Source organism: Rhodnius prolixus, unplaced genomic scaffold (assembly GCF_049639745.1).
Source record: "Rhodnius prolixus isolate KJV_2025 unplaced genomic scaffold, Rpr scaffold_2, whole genome shotgun sequence".
NCBI classification, from domain to species: Eukaryota; Metazoa; Arthropoda; class Insecta; order Hemiptera; family Reduviidae; genus Rhodnius; species Rhodnius prolixus.
Genome location: NW_027411592.1, coordinates 17828335 through 17846694, shown reverse-complemented (window position 1 = coordinate 17846694; position 18360 = coordinate 17828335). Strand labels below are relative to the sequence as shown.

The 18360-nt window shown below is 33.6% G+C and overlaps 1 protein-coding gene across 1 annotated transcript in view; it reads left to right on the top strand.

Moving 5' to 3' along the window:
- The first annotated feature begins 4793 nt into the window (after nt 1-4793).
- LOC141449179 (uncharacterized) overlaps nt 4794-18360 on the top strand; it is a 120927-nt gene continuing 107360 nt past the window's right edge. The window contains exon 1 of the mRNA XM_074118322.1: nt 4794-6547. Coding sequence (XP_073974423.1) covers nt 6292-6547 — 256 coding nt within the window. The 5' untranslated portion in view covers nt 4794-6291. The remainder of the gene's footprint in view (nt 6548-18360) is intronic.

Genomic DNA, 18360 nt, shown 5'->3' with positions numbered 1-18360 from the left:
AAGTATTAGCCTACCAAACGTTTTAAAGGCTTTTTCGTGTTTTCAATATTTTTAGTCTGTCACCTAAAATTTTTTTTTGAACTGGAACATAACCTATATTTGACTTAACCGTCATTTTGTGAATTTAGTAGATTTTACAAGGATTTTGTGACCGCAAAATTCTAGGATTGAAGTAAAGGTGTACTAATTACAATAAATTCAATTATATTTTTAGTAAATTTTAATAATACTACCTAAATAGCTTTAAGTGAAATTGTGATGAGTGTTTTCTTTAGCCTTTTGATTATAATTAAAGTTCCCCATCTCAATCTTTAAAATATGGCTATTAAAGAATATCATGGTGTTAACGAAAACAATAATGTATCGCCGATCGATGTATGCAGATCGCCTTTGTGACGAACATCTTTCTAATTCCCACGGGGTGGCTGTCTGAAAAAGGGCAATCACTGCTGTACCCAGCTGTTATAAGAAGAGAGTGTGGGTGGTAACTGTGAAGAATAAACTGTTGTTTGGCCAACATCCTTTTAGAAAAGGAAACGCCATGTAGTCCAGTCATGTCCCGGCAATGTATCCTCATTGGAGGCGGTGCCAGTTTTTCTTCTTTCTCATCTCCGCCTCCACCTCTGTCGTTCGCCGCCACATTGCTTATACCAACACCAATTCCCTGGACTTATTCTTCACCAACCCACTACCGCTTCTTGATTTCCTACTTGTGCTTTTTCATACTAACGTGTGCTACTCTATCTTCTTTTGTTATACACAACTAAGTGACTTACAATAAAATAGGCTTTATTTCTCCTCTTTTCTATCTGATGAGAAATATTACTTGTAATACGTAGATAGATGACAGAATTGTCAGTAACTAGGCGCATACTAATCTGCAGTGTTCACTCACACCACGTTTTCTTTTACTGCAATAATTGTAGTTCTATAATTAGTAGAATATTACGCAGATGACGTAGTAACAGACACAGTAAAAAGATCACTTGAAGCTATTTGCTTGGGGGAAGGTTGGCAGCAGTGGTTCAAATTTGTGTAATTTTAATAAATAAAATACAATCTATAACGCATAATTTTCACGTATTAGCTTATTTAGCGTGCATGACTTATTTCTGTCAGTTCTATTCAACGACCGAACGGTGAATCACTAATTTTTATTTTGTAATGGTATCGCCTACTCATTGTATTGAGTAAATTTGACGAAAATGTTTTCTACTCCTGGAAAATAACGGAATTGGGAGTTTTGTTCTCATTATTTGACTTTTAATATTAATTTAAAGTGTGTGTGTATGTAAATTTCAAATATCATTCACTTATTCATCATAAATTAAAGACGGATAAATCGGAAAGTTGACTCATAAACTTATGAGCTGGAACCAACGAGTGGAACCCCACTCGGTACTCACTAAAAACCGGTTTTGAGAATTCGAAGTCTAATTGTGATACGTAAAACTACTTTTTCTCAGCAGAAAAAGTATCAGGTTCATTTTTATGCCGTATCCTAAGGTCTAATGCTGTTGCTTAGAAAATATATACAGTGGAGTCTCGGTTATCCGTCATGACCGGGACCGGACACGTGACGGATAGTCGAATAGACGGATAATGGAAAAAAACAGGAAAATTTCCAGATTCTTTTGTTTAACGTGTATAAAACTTTGTATTAACTGGTATACATATTTTATACGTTTATACGCTTAAGCCTTAAAGGTCAGGTATCTTTCATTATTCAATTCATTCTATTGGGTATTAAAATTAATGAATACAATATCTGCGACATAATTTTTTTTTTAATTTTTAAATACTGAGGAGAGTAACGGTTAATTGGAATAGACGAATAAAAGGGTGACGGATAACCGAGACTCCTCTGTAGTTATAAATATTGGGAGTAACAACATTAAGAAGAAAATTAAGAAGGATGTTGAATATAAATATAAAAAAAGGAAAATTTAATAAAAAAAAAAACTCAATTTAAAAACAAATTGTAAAAACTATAAAATTTAAGCAAGTTGACTCATCTACGGGTGGCCCCAGCTGCGGCTGATTTAGATATCGTTTGTACTATGCCTATTGTATTGTATATGTAATAAATGGTCATTATTATCACTATTATTATTCTTACTTTTATTATTAATTTCATTTAACATCTGCATTATAATAATCAGTTAATATCATTACGGGATGGTTAGACACCGTCGTTCGCGGATATTGATTACATAATCTATGCAATTTATGTAAGAACCACATTATACATCACACTTTTTTGCACTAAATAATCATTTGCTATGATGTAAATAGCAAAAAAGAATTTGGTAAGAAGCCGTAGAATAGCAAATAATTTCTCAAATGTAATGGAATAAAAGATATTACGTTGTGCAAAAATATTGTTTAAAAATTAAATAAAGTTTAATCCTGCAAAACGGGGAGTTCAGTTGAGCCAGCAATAAAGGGGGTTGATTTGTAATCCCGAGAATTGGTTTGAAGTATCAGAATGTGAAAACAATTTCCAAAGATCGGGGTCTTATTATATTTAAAAATGATTTTTATTTCAAAATTGATAATAATCGGGAAATTTGGCCATATAGTCAGCAATTCTCCAAACAATTAGTTTATACTTCTTAACTGGCACTACAACTCGCTTGCGCGAATCTTGGCCTCCTGTATCAAAGTTTGGCAGTTGTCTCGGTCCAATGCCGACACCATCCAGTTTCGGACACCAAGGAGAGTTCTTGCATCCTTCGAAACACCATCACACTATCGCGACCTCGGTCTGCCCGCCCGTCGCGTACCCAATATATTTCCTTATCTTAAATGGTATTTCCTCTAGATATCTAGTACTATTGTAGTAATTGCAAGTTGGCGTTCAATATGTCAGCAAAAGTGCATCTTTGCTGAATAGATTTCTGAATTTTGCAGGATAATGCCAGCAACGTAGTTTTTTTAACTTGGTATTTATTTTAACAAATATTATGTTTAAGAAGTTATACTAAAACGCTTATACTTTTTATAACTTGAATCAGGGATTTTAAGTGTGTTCACCACAGAATTTGGATTGATGATTCAAACATTATATGGGCCAGTCTTCGCTTCTGGCCTGCGGTGCAATAATTTTACACCTTACATAGATGAGCAACAGCAAGCTAGCTCCCTCGATCTTCAGAGCATAGAAGAGGAGTTCCTCATTCTTGCGGAGAGTGTCTGCAAGCTTTACATCTGCCCGTTTTGGTTGGAATGTAAGGTAGCTAGAGCTTGATCCAGGACTCAGGTTCTTGGCAAACTTGTAGAGATGCAAAATACAATGGATTTACCATTGAATTATCTCAAATCATTTGTGTCTACCAGAAGGAAGAATTTTATTGTGAGATTGCTTCGTAAAAGATCAGACATTTCTCAAATAATTAAATTTGGAAGTTAATGAAATATTGGACATATATTTTACTGATGACTTAGCAAAAAAACTCAATCTCATCTGCTGGAGTCTTAGTCCTCAGCTATCACTGAACGGGATCGTTAAGAATAGCTTTCTGCGGAAACGTCTAGATGAACTGAAGACTCACATGAACAGGTTTGTAGAACCAGCAGAGAACAAGAAGTTGCCAAATTTTATTCTAATTATGGCACTTGTTCAGCACATTTGAAAGCAATCTAAAAATATAAGACTTAGTTTGGAAGATATTAGAAATGCTGCTACAGAAGTAACTATTTCCGGAACGAAAATGCAATAAATGTGAGATAATTTCAATTTTTCATCTTGTATTCAAGGTAGAAAGATAAATGCTCTCTTATTGGAGATTTGTGGTAAGTGAGTAGAAGACGAGAATCTGGCTCTAAAGTCGCTGTGCTAGCAGTGCTTCAGTGATTTCAATATAATTCTCTTTAATAGAAAATATTAATATTAAATTGCGTAAAGTTGTACTGTTATTTTTTATTTTTTTAGTAAAACTAAATACACCTTTCGCTTAGTAAGAGATTTTCAAGAAAATGCTCTTTTTTTAGCCTTACAGGCATCTGTCTCGCAAGTTATAAGAAAAATATGTTTCGATTTATGAAAGGAGAAATAGAATTCTCCATCTCTAAAATAATTTAATTCAGAAAAATTATAAATATCTTAACTATTACATATTATAGTACAATGTTACAACGTTTGTTAATGATTTAGAGCAGCCATTTCACTTGTAATTGTGCAGTGTTTTTATATTCGTTGATAGTATATAGCGGGGATTAGTATATTTGTTGTGAAAGGGCATTTTAGAGTAGAATCTAACTAATGTACCTCCTCCTAACTGGCGCTACAACTCGCTTACGCGAATCTTCGCCTCCTGTATCAAAGTTCGCCAGTAGTCCTGGTCCAATACTGCAAGTTTCGGACACAAGGAGAGTTCTGGCATCCTTCGAAACACCATCATTCCATCGCGACCTCGGTCTGCCCACTCGTCGCGTGCCATACCTATATATTTTCTTTTAAAACAATTAGTTTATGAGATTTTAATAATAATAGAAAATATCTGCACTTGGTAAAATGGACGGTCCAGATATCTGAAATAGTTGGGATTGTTTCTCATTATTTCGGCACATCGTGTTTAACGCTTACACGATCCACAAAGCTTGCAAAATTGACAATTTTAGTTGAGCGTACCAAAAAAAAAAAGTTCAACTTTAGATCATCATCAAATTCACTAATACTTTGGCGTTTTACAAAAGACTGAACAGCATTGTAAAAAATCTAATCTTTTTATAAAAAGAATATGATCGCCAAATTACAGTTTTTATTGTTTACACTTGAAATAAAGAAGTTTTAGCATCTTACGATTTCTGTTTTTATATACTTATATATTTTGGGTTACCCAAAAACTTTTCTGATAAAATATTTTTTAGTACTCAAAGAGCGGATGTTGTTGAAATTTGGCAGATAACTATATTTCCTGTCACGAATAAATTAGAAGAAAAATACCATTTTTCAGAGATCAGGAAGAAAGAATATATTTGATAGCTTGACATTGCCAATTGTTGTATTAGTTCTATATGTAAAAGTTTAATTTAAACTTTAAGAGAAACTGATTATAATTATTTTAAACTGTTATTGCCTCCTCATGTAACAATTTGGTTCTTTCTTTTACTTGACGGCAGACATGGTTGGGTGGTGAATTTGTGTAATGAAATAACAGTAATATTAAGCGTAGATACACGGCGTGTATGTCATAGTATTTGTGTGTATTCGAGTGTATGTGTGTGTGTGTGGTAGTTGCTGTAATAAAATCAATAGGAGCATGCGAGAGGGGGCGAATTAGTGGTGTATACTGTTTATGTGTACATATACATATCTGTGTGATATGTATATATACTCATATATATGTATATTGTGGGTATGAGGGTGTGTGTGTGTAGTGTGACATTAGCTATCTAGAGAGAGAAAAGTAGTGGGGGGACTCGCTAAAGGGCACAGCCAATTAATTTGAATGCCGTTTACAAATTGGTCTGTTCTCCCTCTAGCCGCTAGTCTATACTCATCCACAGTGTATATGGCAAGAACTGGAGGAAACGTTAGCGACACCACAACGCTCCTCTCTCTCCCAATCGTTCTCTATGTGTTAGTAATGAGTTTAGGCAGCGTATCGGCGGGGAAGTGGATGTGGTGGAGTAGCAGCAGCACATCGAGTCCCCCGCAGAAGAGAGGTCGGGGTGGGTTCTCTCGTGTATCCAGTGACGGGCGTGTTGTGATCATTAACCATGTAGCGTTAGAGGCGTGGCCATATCGGGCCAATAGAAAGTTTTGGGCGTTAGGGCGGTATTATTTAGCAGGAGTGGGGGTAGGCGATTTGTACAACAGATCGCAGTCAGCGTTCGGTGGCCGGGTCTTAGACAGCCTCGGTACAGTCTGTATAATTTCGATGTACGTTTGTTTGTTTTTTTTTTTTTTTTAATGTTAAATATCTGTTTATCTAAATGTTCATTTTGATATTGTTTGGAAAATAAAGTTGAGAAAAAACAAGAACCGCGTTGTGTTTTTATCAAAACCGTTCAGGACTATTGAGGATAGATTCATCCTTTTGTGGACGACAGGCAACAAGTCGAAGAACATTCTTATGAACATTGAAGAAGTTCAGTAACTTTATAAGGCAATAGAGGAGATTATTGGAATAGAATTTGCCCTAGTTAATTTTCTCCTAAGATCGAAATAACTTGTAAAAGAAAAAGAGAACAGTGGGTGATCCTAAGCGAGGAGGAAGTCAGCTAGAATGTTGGCGACAAGGTGATGTGTAGGATATCTTCTGTACAGCCACCTTCAGGCACACCATGATGGTGTTGGAGTCGCCTTTGCGGCTTTACACTGCTGCCGGACTATTCCCTCCGCATTCCATATTTCCGGCTGCGGCCCATCGTTTTGGACTTGGCCATTTCGGCACAGGAGCCGCAGCTGGAACAGCCGCTGGTTTCCTAGCTGGGCCACCGCATTCCACACCGCAACCACCTCCGCACTTAAGATTCCGGCCGCACGAGTCGCCGAGAAGACAGCAAAGGCGGCCGCAGTCTCCACAACACCTTACTAAGGGTCAGTGAACGTGATTTCTGTTATCATTAGAATTTTTCAATAAATTGATTGGTTGAATATTTAAAATTTTATTTGGACATTTAATTGATCTCTTTTTCTCCAGTCTCTTCACATATAAACAGAATCTCCAGTCAATGAAACTTTAAATTTACTACCTAAATAAGTCTTTCACAGGAAATAAAATAATTATTGCTCAAAAATCTTGAAAAGAAGCGTTTAACAAAGATAACTCCAAGATTATATTTTCCGGCCGGCCATGTACCGTTAAAAAGTTGGACTTTAAAGTTCTTTTGAACTATAATAAAATAGAATTAAATAGTCATTAAAACAAAAATTACTGGTTTTAAAATGACCTACACCTTCAATTTGAAATAAACTAATGTAACACTATAATTAATTAGCGCTTTAATAATGGCAAACACATATTTTCCATTAATTAATTTTTATGTGTGATAAATTAATTATAATTGAATTAACTAAAAGCATTACCATTTATTTAACAACTTTTATTGATTATAATTATCAATTTTTTTTCTAGTTAATTTTTGATTTTTAAATTTCAAAATATATTTTATTAAAATGCTCGAAAAATGAATAAAATCTAATTGCATTTTAATTAATTAATTTTTGTGCAAATTAATTTTAAGCTTTAAGTTAAATTTAATTATCTACTTAATGTTGTTTGTGCTTCTTTGTTTTTAATTGTTGTTTATTGATTGTTTTATTTTGTTTCTTCAATGTTGTTTCCCGATATATTTTAATAATATAATATTGAATGTAGAATTTTTTTTCTTAAATTCTTATTATTTTAATTTCTTTCTCTATGAAAGTTGCTTCAACTATATTTTTAGCCTCAAATCTTGGCTTTAGATTCTCAAATTTCCTTTTTCTTTTTTTAAATAGAAACAAATTTCATAATGTGAATTTTTCTAAATTACCTCTGTTTACCTGTGGTTTCGAGTCAACAGTTTTTCAACACTTCATAATACTCTTTAGTATAAATCAGCAACTGATTTAGGAGGGTCGTAAGTTTGAAAGATTATAATCAGCGTACACATTTACAAAGCAGATTTTTCAAATTTTGATTTTTTTTCGCTTGAACAGATATCATTTTTTAGAATACTGGGTTTGCTTTTTTTAAAGTGGATCTTATCAAAAAAGTAAGATTAGGTTTTTATTAAAACATTATCTTTTCTTTTAGAATACAATAAACTTTATCAGAAGTTTAAAATATTGCCCTGGGAAAAAGAGCGCTATATCCTGCAGTTTTTTTTTATGTATTTCGATTGATTAATTTCCAAATTAAAACTAATCTTATTGACGGTCAGATGTTCGAAGTATTTGCTAAGCCCTGGTGTTTGTTTTTACCGATTCGAGATATCTTTTATGCCTTCAATGATCTGAAACCAGTGTTTATTAAGTTTTAAAAATGATGTTGCTGATAGAACGCTTAAGTATATGTTATTTAGCGGCATCTATTTTCAGTATTTCAAGCCTAAAAACTGCTTCCAAAATTGGAAGTGCTTGAAATAAGTTCTGGGAATAAATCAAAATAGTCACCGCTAAAAGCGGGAAGTGTTAGCCTTAGTGATAGCTAGGACTGGCCTATTGTTTGTCCCTTTGGTTGAAAAAGCTTCTTTGCCTTTCTTAGCCCTGTCCAGGGAAGAATACTGCTGTGGGGAATGACAGAACTGCCGAACATCTATCTATGTAGTGAGATGGCTCCCCGCTAAGTTGAACAAAAATATTGATGCGTATATTTTTTTTTAGTTATTTTTAAGAAATATGTAAACACTAACTCTAGATTTTTCTCAGCTGCATATAACAATTTTCATTTCTCATCTTATAATTAAAAAAAAAATTGTTTACCTAAACTATTTAAATTTAATGCCGGATGCAAAGGAATTTATTTTCTAATTATTTACTTTACATAATCCTTCATCTTTCGATGAGAGGAGCTATCTTTGGGGACAAAATAAAATATTCCAAGTAACCCGGTTCTCCATTTCTCCGGATTTGAACATTTTTGGCTAATTAAACTTTTTGGGTTTTTTACTTAGCTACTAGCAGGATGTGCGAGAAGCTGAAAATTCATATCACCGATGTGACTGTTCGCGAGGTCCTGGTTTTAGAACCTATTTTAGAGTAGTGAAGAGAATTTACCCGAATTTCTTAGATCATTTTAGTCATTTTAAATTGCGTAGAAGTTTTTCTTCTTCTTCATCATGAGCTGATTGTGAAGAACAAACTGAAAGTAGTAAGACCACTTATGTTCTAGAAAGAAACTCTGCGTGAATATGGAGATGAGTTCAAATTGTGAATAAGATAAAAGGAAAAAAAAACATTCCTTTGTAAAAGAGGCACCTGATGTTACACCAGATGATTTTAAAAGATTTCCCAATCGTAATGTGTATTTTTCACAGGTTACCACCCATGCAGCTAACTAAACCAATGCATATTCCTATGCTGAGTGGGATTGAAGTGAAAGAAAAGAGCCAAAGTAGAAGCAGTAATCAGTATCTGTTCCCAAAATTAGTTAATCAGAAAAAAAATCACATTTTGTATGTTCTTGAACCAATTTGATTCCTTTAGGGTTATATATTGCTCACAATGGGTGATGCCGCCTTGTTTTAATACTTTGAAGTAACTGGAAACCAGAAATTAAGTTTAAACTTCTATAAGTATTGATGTTATACCGCCAACCAGGTTTGAGTGCAATTGTTGCAATTTTATATGCGGTCAGGATTATAAAACTAAGTCTAACCAAACATAATTAAATAAATAATTTAAGTGAGAACGCAATAACTGAAATCGATGAATTAACTGATTTTAATTTCCGTTCTTGGAGAACCTCTCACTCCAATTCTACATAAATTTTCATTATTGCAATCACTTGGCTCAATTCTCATGTTTGATTTTGTAGCGAGTCTATAAGTTTTCTGATAAATCATAGTAACTTTTTTATCAACAGTCTTTGGAGTCTTTTAAAGTTTTTATTCCGGACAGAGAATCTGCCAGTGTCAACTGGCGATTCAGTGTACTATTGAATAGAAGACTCCCAGATGGATGAAAAAGTGGGAGCCAAGGAGTATGGAAGTTCAGCCGAAGTTAGAATTTTCGGCTAGCTTCAGTCTTCCAGGCGAAGCTAATTGTAGTATACTCGTATCTCTTCGCTACTTATAAATTAAAACGGGGAATAATTGATTCAAGGTCGTTATATTCACGCATAACCAGAAACCGGTACTCATCTTACAGGAAATCTATTTAAAGACTGGTGTAGGTTTGCTTAGAAATCCTGATGTGTACTGGCAGTATTCTCGCCTAGAAATGCAAGGGCAATAAGGCGGTAGATCGCTTGAATTATACGCACTTTTCGCGGAGTCCGAACCCTTTTACGGTCTAGAAAAATGGCCTTTTTATTGTGGCCATCAGAGATGTGGTCGCAGGAGCGATGAAGGGGAACCCTAGACAGGCGCAAATGTTCCCTGTTGCTCGCCCAAATTTACTGCAGAATTACTCCATTATGGCTCACCGTTAGATTGCCAATACAGATTGAGGAAACTCTTGCATTGCGTGGGCCTAGCAGAGTATATCCTGTGCGAATTTTGTCAAGAAGAAGACAAAGCGGCGGCTGCATTGTAGCGCTCAGGGTTCGCCTCTTTGGTGGAAGAAAAATGCACGCCTTCGTACTTTGCCTAGGTGACTCTCACTAGATCCTAAATCTAGTTAAGACCTGGAGTGTGCTCCAACTTAGTGAGTGCCACAATGGACAGAGGACCCGTGGGTATCACTGTGACCCAGAGAGGACATCACCCTTCATGTATCTAATCTACATTTCCATTCTGCATGTTTGTTTGGGAAATGCTAAACGGAATAAATATCTTTTTAAATAGTTTTTGTACACTTTATTCTGAGCTAATAACATAGATTTTATTTAAATTGAAAATGTTTTTAGTATATTCCTAAACTTTAGCGAATGGCTTTAGCTGCGCTTTTCTTCAGAACTCTCAGAAAATCATTTTTCCTTTCTAATAGTTTCAAATAAAAGTGATTAGCTTTTAATAGTGTTCGAAGTTTAGAGCAAATGGTTGGTTTCAATTTTAAGTAATACCGAAAAATCACTCTAGCATAGTAGCATATCAATGATAACTTACGTATGTTTCAGAATCGATTAAAACGAATTGATTTATTTATTGGAATATCAAGTTTGACTTTCTTAATACGATATTTTGTTTCCGGCTTATTTTTTTGACTAAAAAAAATATACCGCGTCAGATACTTCTTTTTTTTGCCCAGGGTACTTCTTTAAAGCTCGTTCTAATATTATAAACTAAATTCCTAATGTTTTTTTATGATCACAGTACAACTCCTTACTGAAAGTAGAAGGAAGTAATTCTTATGATCCATAATTTTCTGCCATTACGAGCTAGGGTTGTAGTTGAGAGTGCTCGAAGTACTTCTACGATTTAAATCGAAATGAGAATTGTGTGTCTTGTTCTTCACTAATCAAAAATGCGATAGAGCTTTAAAGGCAAACTACTGTGATGTATAAAACCATTGATATTGTATTCTCTTCTTGTTTTGAGAAAATTTTGTGAGTTTTAAGTTATTTTTGTGTTTCTTTCTACCGGGTGAATCCAAGTGACTGTTACTATTGATTTTTTTTCCCCATAAAATTGCTTTGTTAAATTCAATGTTGATATTTAAAAAAACGCCTAGTTCTTTTTTAAAATTTCTTAATTTCTTGATATTTTTCAGTTCTGTCATAGATATTCAATGAATCAAATTCAATTTCACATATAATAAAGGCCTAATAAAACACCATGGAAGATAATTGATTTTACACTTGTTTTCATTATTAAGTAAACACTAATTGCTTATATTGAAAACTATTTGTCTTCGCCTTCTCTAGTTAAAGATTATAACAGAGTGTTAAGATTTCATGTAGTATGTATGTCATTTTGTGAATTGTCATTGTTTAAACAACTGGTTATAGAATACCAGTACCTCGGAGGTATACGAGGTATACCCGACCATCAGTTATGGTGCATCTATGGTACCTATTATCCAGCAAAGATTTAAGCAAAATAACTCCCGTAGCCTTACAAGTAAGAACTGTTAAAAAAAATCTTTCATTTGCTCTTCTGTAAAAAATTTAAATGTGTTGTGTACCTCCGAGGTACTGATATAGTAAATTAAAAGTTTTGTTGTGATTAAGCTAATGCCTTCTCTAAATTAAATGTTTACACAAATACTAAATTTGAAGGAAATGGAATAATCACAAACAAGATAACAGAACTTGATTTCTGATTATTTTGGTTGCAAGTACTGGAAAAAGGATGAATTACTTCTTTATCTCAAGCTCAAGAGTAGATAAAAATGTTAATTGGATTGAATTAGATTAATAGTTTTAATGACAAATTTAGGGCGAACTGTCGCGGTAAATATAATTATGTTATTATTTTTTTAAACCTTTTTACTAAACAGGTATATTGCTTCAACAATTATATTTGTTATTCACTAAAATAAAATGGTGCCGCTAAAGGAAGCATGATGTCATAGCCTTTAGAAGAAGCTTTTTTAAATAATGTTCTTTGAATCGAGACTTAAATTGAAGTGTTAGGCTTAACTACGGCATAACTTCAAGTTAAACTCTTTGTATTTGTTTAGAGAATTGGAGAAATATATTCCGTTGCATTCACATACTCTTAGAGTATGTGCGCAGAAGTTACGATCTTCGGTAATTTGGAGCAATGTTCCGTAACTAGTGGGTCTTGAAATTTCTTTGTGAAAGGTGGAACTTGATTTTTTAAAATAAGCCAAAAATAAATAAACAAGGACTAGTAAAAACAAAATAATATTTAAAAGAACTGATCCTTATCTAAGTCGCTTGCAGTTCGACATTGAGTAAGTAACCAGATGGAAGTGGGATACATCTAGGATGATTAAAAAACTCCTCTCTGAGTGTTGATATGACAGCAACGGAAATGTTATCCCCATAGCCACTTCTTCGCCCTTGATAAGGATTTGAATTTGCATCTTTACTGTTTCTGGCAAATCTTTTTAGAACGAAAGCGTCCTGTCTGCAAAGCGAGTGGCCATCTCTGACTGTCGATTCTTGCCCCTCTTCCTGGAGCTTTCCTGGTGAACCTGTTTGAGCGGTTTCATCATCTGACAGTTCTTTTTCATTAAATAGGGCACCTATGTTTCAGAAAAACACTACGGAATATCCACAATAACTGCAGAAGTATGACTTTAAATTTTTCAACAATTTTTTAAGTACTGAATACTTTTTTATGATATGCTGGACGAAATTAGATTTAGATTAATAAATATAAATTTTTTTATGCCACGAAGGGAACTGTGCTTTTTAGAGAATAGCTACGTCATCGCGCCCTTAGAAACCCTGCAAATAAACTTCCCTTAATAAATGTTCCAAACTATTTAATAGACCCCAGTCTTGTCCCTTGTATATCGTCAATATTGCTTCTAAAACCTCGATAAGTCTGAATATTATTCGATTGAAATTTACAAGTGAAGTTTTGGCTACAATTTTTATTTTTAAATTTCTTTGCTATGTTTTACTCATGAATGAAATTTTATCAATGGGAGTAACACAAATTATAAGTACTCGTAAATAAGCTTTTTCTTTCTCCTCTAAAATTGTGTGCGAAAGACTCGTGGAGAATATATTTTTTAAAAAAGCATTTACACGATGTATGCGACGTGTTGTTGTACCCAAAGAAATTTATTGAAACCTATTTACGGCTCTCTTTCCGAAATCGATTCAATAAGGAAGTCTAAATAAAATATCAAATCGGCGATTTTTTTTGAGTTATGATTCCTGGTACATTAAGACAATTAGTAAAAAGGATTTTTTGAAAATGTATGTTTCCGATCAAATTAATTATTTAGTGGTTTTCGTTTAAAAATATGAGCTACATTTCTCGTTTTAAATCTAAATTTTGTTTCTGAGAACTAAAATCAACTATTGATATTAAGAATTAAGTGCTGTGCTTTTCGTTTCTTGAGATATTTAATAGTTTTTTTGGTTAAAGTTACTTTTGGTCTTCCATTCCATCAGATAATTGTCTGTGTGGCAGTAAATGTTGTTGATTTTTCTTAAAATAATTTTGTTTAATTTGTACAATTTTCAAAAAGCCGCCTAGTTCTTTTTTAAACATTCTTTATTTCTTCAAGTTTTCTTCTTCTGCCATTCTTGAATGAATTTAATAAATCTTTTGATTCAAAAGTGGCCGCATTCATGCGTTACCAATCTTTTATAAACCACGCTTTTCCTCTGTCTATATTTCTTTAGGCTGACGTAAATTCTGGTTTCCAGGAGAAAAAACTGTCAGATAATGAGAAATTAAATGTCTTTAAATCTCTAAAATATCTTTATCTGTATAAATTAAGATGATTTTCATTTATATTCATTTGAAGTGCTCAAGATTGGCATTTATATTTCCTTGTAACTTTGAATTAAGCTTTGTATTTCAGCCGTGTCTTTAAGAAGTGAAGTCATCATTGAAGCTAAAATAAAGTAATAATCAACCACCGAATTGTTTACAAGTTAAATTAATTATCGCTTTCAGTTGGTGGTTAAGTAAATCGGATTCATTCTTATGCACAAGTTATAATTTGAGAACTACTTAGTTTCGTGTCCACGCTGATGAAAGTGCATAGAATGGTTCTCATTTAAACACATAAACATGAATTCTTGAAGCGAAGTCTTAAAAAAAAAATTAATGGTTGTATTTTTGAACTCATATTGCCTCAGTGGAGAGAGAAGTTGCCCAAATTTCCATAAATCAAGAGATTATCCCAGTTGCTGCAATGAGTTGTTGCTATGTTGGACCTTTTCTCTCCCTAGCACTCCTTACTTGTACGATTTTTCTTTTTATTTGCTTCTTAAAAAATAAATCAGCAGTTTAAAGAACAAAATAATACTTTTCGAAAATGTTAGAGAAACGTCTTGAGTTTCCAATGATAAAGGATTTTTTTTCTTATGTTAATAGAGTATATTGTTATAGAGTATATTAATAGAGTATATTGTTATAGAGTATATTAATAGAGTATATTGTTATAGAGTATATTAATAGAGTATATTGTTATAGAGTATATTAATAGAGTATATTGTTATAGAGTATATTAATAGAGTATATTTAAAGTTAAGTTCAAAGTTCAATTTTTTCATTCATAAACTACTCTGAGAAGATTTTTTTTATATTTTATTGTTTGTTGTAATAATTATTTTAACATAAACAAGCTTAAAAAATGCGAAAACTTATCCGGTAACTTAAAAAATAATAGTAATCCAAGTAAATTTTACTTTTAAGCCTTGAAGCGCCTCTTGTTTTAAAAGAGATATCTGTAATACGAAAATTTAAGAAAAATGTCGTTATATAATTCGATGAAACCATAAACAAATATTGGAAATGAACAATAATTATATATTTTTTTTTTTTTTTTATTTTTATTTGCCATTTACTATCTACAAAACAAACAATGCAATCAGCAAATCCGATGAATGATGCTATGGACGTGATTGGCTGGAGGAGAGAAGCTGCCCACTGGCAACACTCCCGCTTGAGTTGGTTATCAATCCATGAGATGGTCGCGGGGCCAGCAACGCCTCAGCCGCCGTGGGGGGTTGTCCGGAATAGCTATGGAGGCGAGATTTTGGATTAGAGGATTAGAGCATAGAGAAAGAGAGTTATGGAATTTTCGGTATTTAGTTTTAGCTGTTTCAGTCACGTAGGGTATGTTGAGATCTTTAGGAAGAGAAGAGTTTGAAACGTAGAATGGAGCATCTGTAATTTGACGGAGAATTTTTGATTGAAAGGCCTGGATTTTTTGTGAGTTTGAGCGTTTGGTTGAACCCCACAGTTCGAGTCCATAAGTCCACATTGGTTTAAGTATGGTGTTGTATAATAGTCGTTTATGTTCTATTGGAAGTTTCGACCGTCTGCCAATTAGTCTTAGTAACAGTTTATTCCGTTTGTTGAGTTCCAGTCTTTTTAGTTTAGTATGTGGGTTCCATGTTAGTCGTTTGTCGATATACATCCCAAGGTAGCGAACTAAATTTGCAGGAGAAAGAGGTACAGAGTTAAAGCTGACTGGTGGAGAAGTACGGCGTCGCAGAGTAAAAGTGATGTATTGTATTGTAAAAGTGATGAATAATTATATAATTTTAAATTATAATGCGCCAATGTTTTTGCGAAAGAATAATTTAAAAACGAAAAAGAAGAAAATAACAGTTATTAACTTGTTGAATTCTAGCCTGTACTCGCTAGAAATGTCCTGTTCTTACAGAACTTGGTTTCAAGATCTGTTTAATCAGAAAATTTTATCCTCATCTACAGACAGCCAGTTTCTCTGCAAAATAATCATCTAAATGATTTAGTTTTTGCAATAATGGACGGATTTCATTCCACAGCAAAATATCTGAAAACAGTGCGGTATGATTCAATATGAATAGTTCACTTTCTTCGCAGTATACTTCTTTATGGCAGATGTAATCTACTTCCATCAGCTTGTAAGAAATGTTTATACTAAACTAATTTACTGTTTAAACGAGTCGTGTTTTATGTTGTGAATTGCTACAAAAAATATTTTTACATTATGAGCCTACCTAGTGGACTGATTTTCGAGCTAAAATAAATAACTTTATGGTCTTCTTATAGTCTATCCCTGATAGTCTTGAATAGCATATTCCTGATGGATTTCTACAGCCTACTCTTGATGCTATTCTTCATATTAAAGTTGTAAAATCAATTCGTTTGCACCAAGTTTATCTGTAAGTACCAAACAATAATCTGTAACTAAGTATTGTGTGGCTTTATTGATTAATTGCTCTACGTTTCGAAATGTTTTATTTTTTTTTTAAGTTAAAAAAAAAAATTAAAATAATGCCTTTTAAAATGATTTGGGAACTGTTTAATGTGAGCGCTAGCAACTGGGTGCGGTCTTTCTAACCAGCATCCATTCCCTGCCGTGATTATCTCTGGATCTGCGCTATTTTAATTCGTTAATAAATTATTTACCGCACTTCTTTTTATCTTTATCATATTATCTTTTCATGCTTGATTATACTTTGAAAATTTCATGTAATTCTTTCACGCCAAATAGCTATTAATGAGTTGTTAATTTCTTATTTTGTTCTTGTCTTTTTTTTAAATAATTTCTCACTTTACCAAAATTAATTCAAGAAAATTGTTTCTTGATCTTTTGTTCATTTGATGTATTTGCACATTATTTTTACAAAGAAGTTGAATGTTGGTAAGAGGTATAAAATATTGTGTAAAATACAAGTAAATTTTTTAATGTTTATTTTTCTTCCGTATCTTTAGGCTAGAGATTCAAATTGTCTTGTATAGTAGAATTCTTAAATTAAGTTCTATGAAGCCCATATTCTTTTATATTAGAATTATGTTAGATTTATGACAGGAAAGCTTGAAATAAAATAAAAATCTACATCTCGCTTGTACATAGTGTGTTAGAGTGAAGATTGTCGCATATCTAATTCTGCTGCAAGGAAAAACAACCTCACCAAATATGTTTTAATGGTTTTACAGATCGCTGTTTGGGGTTCAATTTCGGTCTTGTTGAAGATTAAATATTACTCTTGTCGTTAGAAGGCAGGGAGAAGTCTATACACAGAGTCATTGCAGCTTATTTATTGGTCCAATCCATTTTAAAGGTCCAGAAGATATTGTCTCACTTCTTAACGAGGGTGCAGTGTTCTACTCCGTAGTTTTTTTTTTTTTTTTTGCGAATGGTTGGTTCCCAACATGCCAGAGAACTGATACATACCGCTGCCTAGCAAATGATGGACATTCTGACACTGCATTCGGACTTTGGTAAAATAGTCATACCCTGTGAAGAAAAGTGACTTGCTGTGTCGAGCCCCTTGAGTTCCTATTGGAAAACCGTGGTCTTTTCAGAAGGTCCAATGTTTATTAGCAGTCGTTCTTGCAAATTATTTTCTTTGATCCCCAAGTGCCAATAACCAGATAACGTTCACTAGCAATTATGATGCAATATCATAACGTTTTAAAGACCTTTTATCTTTATTAATTGCTAACTGTCACAGTGTACAACACAGAGGCTGGTCCGTCCTCCCAGCGGGTGATGTTTTCTTCAACAAGGCAAAACTCCAGATTAAGTCGGAATGGATTTTCGGCTTAGTTAGGGGCAAGACCGCGACCAGTTAGAAGCAGGAGAGGTGACGATTGGCTTGAGCAGTAGAGACTAATGGAATGCTCTTGTATAACGCACGCTTGCCCTAATAATAACTACCTATCTGGTCAAACTGCTCCAAGGGTCGCAGATGGCCCTACGAACAGCCGTAAGGTCCTCGCCTCCCAGGCCATGCGCTAATCCTCCTCCCCAAATGCTGGATTTTCAACTATCTCTCACATCATACCAAAACTAGCCAGCTAGCTTCCTAGATTAGAAAACTATCGTCTTTAAATTCTAATATCTGCTAATTCTTCATGACACCATCAACGTCGCTTAAATTAATGGGAGAAATTCGGGCGTGAAGTATTATTGATACTTATTATTCTGATCAGAATAGAATCTATCTGAACCTCTCGGTATTTGATTGCTAAAGCTATAAAATATTGTCCAACCAATGAAAGAAATCAAATCTAAATATTCCTTCACATAATATACACAATAAACTTTTGGAATTAACAGGTTGTTGAGCTAACGAATAAGTTCAAGAAAATCTGTGTTTTCTTCACATTTTGTAGCATATTTTGTTAAATAACTAAAGAATAGCCCTCAGTTCTAAACTGGTTAAACGA